The sequence below is a fragment of the Rhincodon typus genome, chromosome 22 (genome assembly GCF_021869965.1).
Source record: "Rhincodon typus isolate 14 chromosome 22, sRhiTyp1.1, whole genome shotgun sequence".
NCBI lineage: Eukaryota > Metazoa > Chordata > Chondrichthyes > Orectolobiformes > Rhincodontidae > Rhincodon > Rhincodon typus.
Genome location: NC_063353.1, coordinates 4,183,978 through 4,191,992, shown reverse-complemented (window position 1 = coordinate 4,191,992; position 8,015 = coordinate 4,183,978). Strand labels below are relative to the sequence as shown.

The 8,015-nt window shown below is 47.5% G+C and overlaps 1 protein-coding gene across 6 annotated transcripts in view; it reads left to right on the top strand.

Annotated features, from left to right (window-relative positions):
- The window catches only part of plekhg7 (pleckstrin homology domain containing, family G (with RhoGef domain) member 7), a 106,215-nt gene extending 98,200 nt beyond the window's left edge, over positions 1–8,015 (top strand). For 5 of the 6 annotated variants that reach the window (XM_048610390.1, XM_048610395.1, XM_048610393.1 and 2 more), the window contains 3 exons: positions 1,217–1,370; positions 5,712–5,809; positions 7,747–8,015. In XM_048610390.1, coding sequence (XP_048466347.1) covers positions 1,217–1,370; positions 5,712–5,809; positions 7,747–7,857 — 363 coding nt within the window. In that variant the 3' untranslated portion in view covers positions 7,858–8,015. The remainder of the gene's footprint in view (positions 1–1,216; positions 1,371–5,711; positions 5,810–7,746) is intronic. The other variant, XM_048610394.1, reaches the window with a different exon arrangement.

The following is an 8,015-nucleotide window of genomic DNA, read 5'->3' as shown; positions in this document are numbered from 1 at the left end:
CAAGGTGTAGAGCTGGATGAACACAGCAGGCCAAGCGGCATCAGAGGGGGAGGAAGGCTGACGTTTCGGGCCTAGACCTTTCTTCAGAAATTTCTGAAGAAGGGTCTAGGCCCGAAACGTCAGCGTTCCTGCTCCTCTGATGCCGCTTGGCCTGCTGTGTTCATCCAGCTCTACACCTTGTTATCTCTAGTGGTGGGAGAGTGCACTTCAGCTCTGCATTCAGAAGCATAGTACTCCAGATAGGATGGCTGTAAGCTAAGCATTTGACTCCCATTGGAAGGTATGTTTGTGAGATTTCATGGGAGTGCAGCCCCCTGAGAAATGTGGGATTTTATTATGTGCCGTTTACCGTAACAGTTCGATTCCTGGGATGTCAGGACTGATGTATAAAGAGAGACTGGATCGATTAGGACTATATTCACTGGTGTGTAGAAGAATGAGGGGGGAATCTCATAGATACCAATACAACTCTAACAGGACTAGACAGGGTAAACACAGGAAGGATGTTCCCAATCTCCAGGGAGTCCAGAACCTGGGGGTGGAGGTTACAGACTACGGATACGGGCTGGAATGAGGTAAGATGTCTTCACACAGAGAGTGGGGAGCCTGTGGAATTCTCTGCCACAGAAAGCGGTTGAGGCCAAAACATTAAACAAGAAGGATTTAGACAAAAATGTGCAGGTTAGGTGGATCGGCCATGCTAAATTCCCTGTAATGTCCAGGGATGTGCTGGCTAGGTGCATTAGTCAATGGGAAATACAGGGTTACAAGGATAGGGTAGGAGGTGGGTTTGGGTGGGATGCTGTTTGGAGGGTCAGTGTCTATTTGATGGGCTGAATGGCCTGCTTCCGCACTGTGGAAATTTTAATGATTCTGTAATAGATGCTCATGCTCAAGGGATCAAAGGGTATGGGGAGAAAGTGGGAACAGGTCTGGAGTTGGATGATCAGCCATGATCTTATTGAACAGCAGAGCAGGCATGAAGGGCCAAGTGGCCAGTAGCTGCTCCTATGATCTATGTTTCTATATGTGTCAGTTCAGAATGACATCGAATGAAAGCCTAGCAATGCCTGAGCTTCCTATCCGCCCACTTACAAAGGACGTGAGTGTGGCAGGTTGTAAAGTTACAGAAGCTGAGGCTGGGGGTGGAGATCGAATGGAGATGGTTCTGCATTCTGTTTGTAGCTGACCAGATTGTAACCTTGTTTGCCTGCAGAAACCTGGAGCCATAGACACCGGGGTGAGAAGCCCAATGCCCAATCCCGACTTCCTGGGGATGGGGAGAGATGGCACTGCGTGTTCAGTAGTCGACCAGCCAATTCCCCTTGACAGGTTGGTACTGAAGAACATAGATCCGTTAAACTCAGCAGGTACGTGTCTCACCTCAATCTGAGGTGCAGCAGTGTGATTATATTAGAATGGTGTTGCACAATAACTAGGAACCCACATGTAGCTAATTGCAGTTTCTGATTAGTCAATTACGAGATAAATCATTTAGCGCTCCTGTGACTCCTGGAATCGTTTTGACCTTTTTTGATGTTTATTGCTGAAATAATGGGAGGAGGTTCACTGAGCGATTTACTTCCATAGTTACTTAACCACAGGAGATGTTTGTTCAGTAAATAAATTCATTCACCCGTTATCCTGTGTGTACATGTGACTGGTTTTAGATGAAATTTCAAGTCAGCGTTGTCATAGTCACATGTGATGGTGGGAGGTTAGTGATTTCTACTGGACAATACTTGGTTAAAGAATTAAGCACAGGATAAATATTGAAAGAACTGGAATAAATAATTTGTAGTTTTATCCTTCAGGACTGTGCCTTGACTGTACATGGTCACGGCATAGTAGCTCAGTGGTTAGCACTGCTGCCTCACAGCGCCAGGGACCTGGGTTTGATTCTACCCTCAGGCGATTGTCTGTGTGGAGTTTGCACTTTCTCCCCGTGTCTGCATGGGTTTCCTCCGGGTTTCCTCCCACCGTCCAAAGATGTGCAGGCTAGGTGGATTGGCCGTGCTAAATTGCCCGTAGTGTTCAGGGAGGTGTAGATTAGGTGGGTTATAGGGGGATGGGTCTGGGTGGGATGCTCTGAGAGTCGGTATGGACTTGTTGGGCCGAAGGGCCTCTTACCACACTGTAGGGATTCTATGATATTACCATCCTATTCCCTCTATGCCAATCCTGATAGTATCATTCGGCGAAAAAAAATTACAGCAGTCCCTTCAAAAATGGAAAGTTGCCTCAAAGCCAATATTTTCTTGGCAAACCTAGAGGGGAATAGTCAGAACAAGCTGCCAATCTAGACACTTCTTTAAAACTCATTCATGGGATGTGGGCATCACTGGCTGGATCGTTCATTGCCCCTAATTGCCCCTTGAGAGGTGGTGAGCTGCCTTCTTGAACCGCTGCACTCTATTGGGGTTTGGAAAGCCTGAAATGCACTTAGGGAGGGAGTCACAGGTTTTTGACCTGGCAAAAGGCATTTTGAACTAACTGGGCAAAATGCAGGTTCACAAGATTTCCTCAAATAAACCAAGGATGTTGGAAACCTGAAACAAAAACTGAAAGGGCTGGAGAAACTCCACAGGTCTGGCAGCATCTGTGAAGAGAAAAGCAGAGGTAATAGAGGAGGATTGGCTATTCAACAAGATGCAGAGAGATGGGATAAATGGGTCTTCTGGTTGGCAAGATAGAACATAGAACAGTACAGCTCAGTACAGGCCCTTCGGCCCACGATGTTGTGCCAAACTTTTACCCAAAACCTAAGGTCTACCTAACCTCCACCACTACCTTATACTATCATCCATATGCCTATTTAATACCCGCTTAAAAGCCCCTAATGAGGCCAACACCACTACCCTCTCCGTCAATGCATTCCACACCCCTACCACTCTCTGAGTAAAGAACCTACCTCTGACGTCTCCCCTATATCTACCTCCTTTCACTTTAAAACTATGTCCCCTCGTAAAAGCTACCTTCACCCTAGGAAAAAGTCTCTGGCTGTCTACTCTATCTATACCTCTGATCATTTTGTACACCTTTACCAAGTCACCTCTCATCCTTCGTCGTTCTAAAGAGAAAAGCCCTAGCTCTCTCAACCTTTTGTCGTAAGACCTTCCCTCCATTCCAGGCAACATCCTGGTAAATCTCCTCTGCACCTTTTCCAACGCTTCCACATCTTTCCTGTAATGAGGTGACCAGAACTGGACACAATACTCCAGATGTGGCCGAACCAGGGTTTTGTATAGCTGGAGCATAACTTCACGGCTCTTGAACTCAATCCCTCTATTAATGAAAGCTAACACACCATACGCCTTCTTAACAACTCTATCCACCTGGGTGGCAGCTTTCAGGGAACTGTGAACATGAACCCCAAGATCCCTCTGCTCCTCCACACTACCAAGAATCTTTCCGTTAACCCTGTATTCTGCTTTCAAGTTTGTCCTTCCAAAATAAATCCTCTCTCACTTTTCAGGGTTAAACTCCATCTGCCACTTCTCAGCCCAGCTCTGCATTCTATCAATGTCCCTTTGTAACCTAGAACAGCCCTCCACACTGTCCACAACGTGACCCACCTTCGTATCATCCGCGAACTTGCTAATTCACCCTTCCACTCCTTCATCCAAATCATTTACAAAAATCACAAATAGAAGAGGACCCAGAACAGATCCTTGTGATACACCACTCATAACTGAGCACCATGTTGAATATTTTCTGTCCACTACCACCCTTTGTCTTCTAAGGGTCAGCCAATTCTGAATCCAATCTGCCACATTTCCCCCTATCTCATACCTCCTTACCTTCTGCATGAGCCTACCATGGGGAACCTTATCAAACGCCTTACTTAAATCCATGTATACCACATCCACTGCTCCACCTTCATCCACTTGTTTGGTCACCTCTTCAAAGAATTCAGTAAGGTTTATGAGGCATGATCTACCCCTCACAAATCCATGCTGACTATCATGAATCAAATTGTGCCTTTCCAAGTGATCATAAATCCTGTCTCTCAGAGCCCTTTCCAATAATTTGCCCACCACTGACATAAAACTAACTGGCCTGTAATTTCCGGGGTTATCCCTGTTCCCTTTTTTGAACAAGGGAATGACATTTGCCTCTTTCCAATCTTCCAGCACTATACCCGTGGACAGTGAGGACGAAAAGATCATCGCCAAAGGCCCTGCGATCTCGTCCCTCGCTTCCCATAGAATCCTTGGATAAATCCCATCAGGCCCAGGGGACTTATCTATCTTCTACTTCCTCAGAATTCCTAGCACATCTTGTTTACTAACATCAACCTCCTCTAGCCTACCTGCCTGTTTCACAACGTCCTCCTCTACAACTAGGTCCTTCTCAGTTGTGAACACTGAAGAAAAGTATTCGTTAAGGACCTCTCCTATCTCTTTAGGCTCTGTGCACAAATTCCCTTTACAATCCTTGATCGGCCCTACCCTTTCTCTGGTCATTCTCTTGTTCTGCACATACATGTAAAAAGCCTTGGAGTTTTCCTTGATCCTATCCGCCAAGGTTTTCTCATGCCCCCTTATAGCTCTCCTAAGCCCTTTCTTCAGCACCTTCCTGGCTAACTTGTATCCCTCTGGAGCCTTTTCCATTCCTCTTTTCCTAAACCTTACGTAAGCCTCCTTCTTCCTCTTAACCAGTCGTTCGCCCTCTCTCGAGAACCATGGCTCCCTCACTCGACTGCATCTTCTCTGCCTGCTAGGGACAAACATATCGAGCACGTGCAGTATGCATTCCTTAAACAATCTCCACATTTCTGTGGTGCCCTTCCTTGACAGCATTTGTTCCCAATTTATGTTACCCAGTTCTTGCCTGACTGAATTGTAATTACCCTTCCCCCAAATTATAAACTTTACCCTGCCGTATGTACCTATCAAATATTTCACTGTTCTGAAGAGGTGAGTGACTAGACTCGAAACTTTAACTCTGTTTCTCTCTCCAGATCTACGGAGTTTCTCCAGAAATGTGTGTGTTTGTTCCAAGGGGTATCCTAGCTGAGAACAGGGAATTTTTAAAAGGCCACTTGGATAAACTCACCTCCACTCAGGCTCCATCACTAACACCTCATGAGCAATGCCATGCGAGGTCAGCAAATCTAATAAAGCAAATCCTGCTGTGTCTCACACACGGTGAAAGAGCCAATTGGTGGTTAGTCCTTTAGAAGTCTAGAATCTCTACAATGTGGAAGCAGACCATTTGGCCTATCAAGTCCACACCAACCCTCTGAAGAACATTCCAAACCCCTACCCTGTCCCTGTAACCCTGCATTTCCCATGGCTAACCCATCTTGCCTATATCCCTGGGCACTATGGGTAATTCAGCCTGGCCAATATTCCTAAGCTGCACATCCCTGGGCACTATGGGTAATTTAGCATGGCCAATACACCTAACCTACACATCCCTGGGCACTATGGGTAATTCAGCATGGCCAATACACCTAAGCCGCACATCCCTGGGCACTATGGGTAATTCAGCATGGCCGATACACCTAAGCTGCACATCCCTGGACTGTGGGAGGAAGCCAAACACAGGGAGAACGTGCAAACTCCACTGAGACAGTCACCTGAGGGTGGAATCAAAACTGGGGGCCTGATGCTGTGAGGCAGCAGTGCTAAGCTACTGAGCCACCGTGTCACCATTTGTTTACTTTCATTTACTAAACACCTCTGACCCAGCCCTGTCTCTTGCAGGTTGTGGATTACACAATGTTTTTCTAGTGATACATCAAAACCGATATCAGCAATGTATCGGAATCTTCACACTGCAAGCTCCGTCAGAGGCTGTTAAGGTAAGTTGATAAAGATTTGAAAATTTTCTCTCCCTGGGGGAGGGGGGAATGGGGCACTCACCCGCCAAGGGAAGAGCCTGTAGGGATGTGCGCTGATGGTTAAATCTCCCAAATTTGGGATTGAAACAGTCCCTTCCTTTCCCGGTTTCACCTGGAATGTTTGCAGGCAAGCAGGGACCCTCCTTCAGAGCTATCAGGTCGTCCTGCCACTTGCTCTGGCTTTGAGACACAGCACGCTATTTTCTCAAACTCACTCGGGTACCTGAGGTGGGGAGAGATTCCACGGTGTCCCTGGGAGCCCAGGAAAGCTGTGATTGATGGTTAGGAGAGAGGCTGCTGTTGCTAATCACAATCTTCTTCGCACAGTGTGGCTTTCGATGCTGGACTTTGTGCACATCACTACACCTGACCTGGCACTGCACTCAGAGCTTTCCCTTCCAGGCCATCAGTTTTCACCACAGTGGCTCCGTAGCTCATACAGCTTCACCGTGAATCTCGAAGCAGGAACAAGAGAAGTAATGTCACCAAAGTCAACAGCAGTACCTCCTTCATCCACTTCCTGCTCCAAAAGGCAGACACAGAGTGGACACAACAATCCATCTGGCAGGAGGTAGAACCCCTTAACACTGACTCCACAGATAAAGAACCAGCTCTCTCCCCCGCTGACTCAGTCACACTGACTCTGGGCACTCAGGCTTTCCCAGGCCATCATCACTGTGACCTCCTGGGACAAGACTCTTCCCCCCCACCACCCCATCCTGGCTCTGACCTGGGCAAGGGGAGGGGGTCAGGAACAAAAACAAGTTGCTGGAAAAGCTCAGCAGGTCTGGCAGCATCTGTGAAGAAAAGAATCAGAGTTAACGTTTCGGGTCCGGTGACCCTTCCTCAGAACTGGAAACAGGGTCAGATCCGGGGTGGGGGGGTTCAGAACCGAAGGAGGGGTCAGAGCTGGGGGAGGGGGTCAGAGCCGGGGGGGGGGGGGGGGGGGGCGGGCTGGGGTGTGGGGGAGTCAGAGCGGGGTGAGGGGGGAGTCAGTGCTGGGCAAGGGGTTTAGAGTTGAGGTGGGCTGGATCAGAGCCAGGCAAGGGTGTGTCAAAGCCGCGTGTGGGTGGGTCGGAGTGGTTGGGGTGCCGGAGCTGGGGGAAGGGGGAGGTCAGAGTCAGGGAAGGGTGGGTTTAGAGCTGAATGCCAACCACATGGAACAAGGGTGTTGCACCAACCATCTGAATGGTGGCACTATGCAATCACAGTGCTTGTCTACATGTAGCTGGGCAGGAGTGCTCCTTCAGGTATGAGCTGTGTTGTTTAGCGAGGAAAATCCTGAGAGTCTCCCTGGTTAGATACAGAACTGGGTGGTTCCTGGCACCTCGTGGTTTCTTAAAAGGTGCAGCCACAACAGCAGCTTTTTAGTGGGTATTCTCCTTTTTATTGAGTATTCTCCTTTGTCCCCCACACTGAACAGCAAATAAAATTAAAAATCTACAGTATTCATAGTTACTCTCGATTTTCGACTCAAAGTACTTTAAAAATTCTAGTCTCCGAAATAACTCCACAGAGGCTAGTATCCCATTACCAAGTCACTCTTTATTTACACGCGGCGAGTCCTTAACACTGATCCAGCTCCCTCTGCACCAGCTCTCAGAGTGAACAGAATGTCCGACACTCCTGTTTATATCTGTCAGTCAGAGCTCCCTGATTGGACTAGATTAACAGCCCCAATCGGGGAACTCACATTCTGTGAGGTCCACCTGGTTGACATCATTCCAATCACTCCAGACTCAGTCCAGGACTCTCGGTTTTCTGACATCAGTTGTACAAAACTTGATGTGTGTACCTTTACAATGGAATAGTGCTTTATAATATTCACTCGCCTTTCACAGAATGAACCAGTGATGCGAAGGGACACAGTGAAAGTGATTCCATTTCTTCTCTTTCAGAGAACATGGCTGTTACACATTGAAACGGCAGCAACTGGCTACCGGAATGTTCTAGACCCACCACAGCCCTCACTGAGGAGGTTCCCGGTGAATGAATCGTCTGAAATCTAACTGCCTATAAACATGTGTGAAACGTGCAGGGGTCCTGTTTTCAGTCTAAAAAGGTCAACAAAAAACTCAATTGGTGCCTCAGTCTGGCCAGTGCACTTTGGAGAAATCTACCTCCTATATTTGACTTAAAAATCATTCTTGTTTCTAATAAAAGGTAT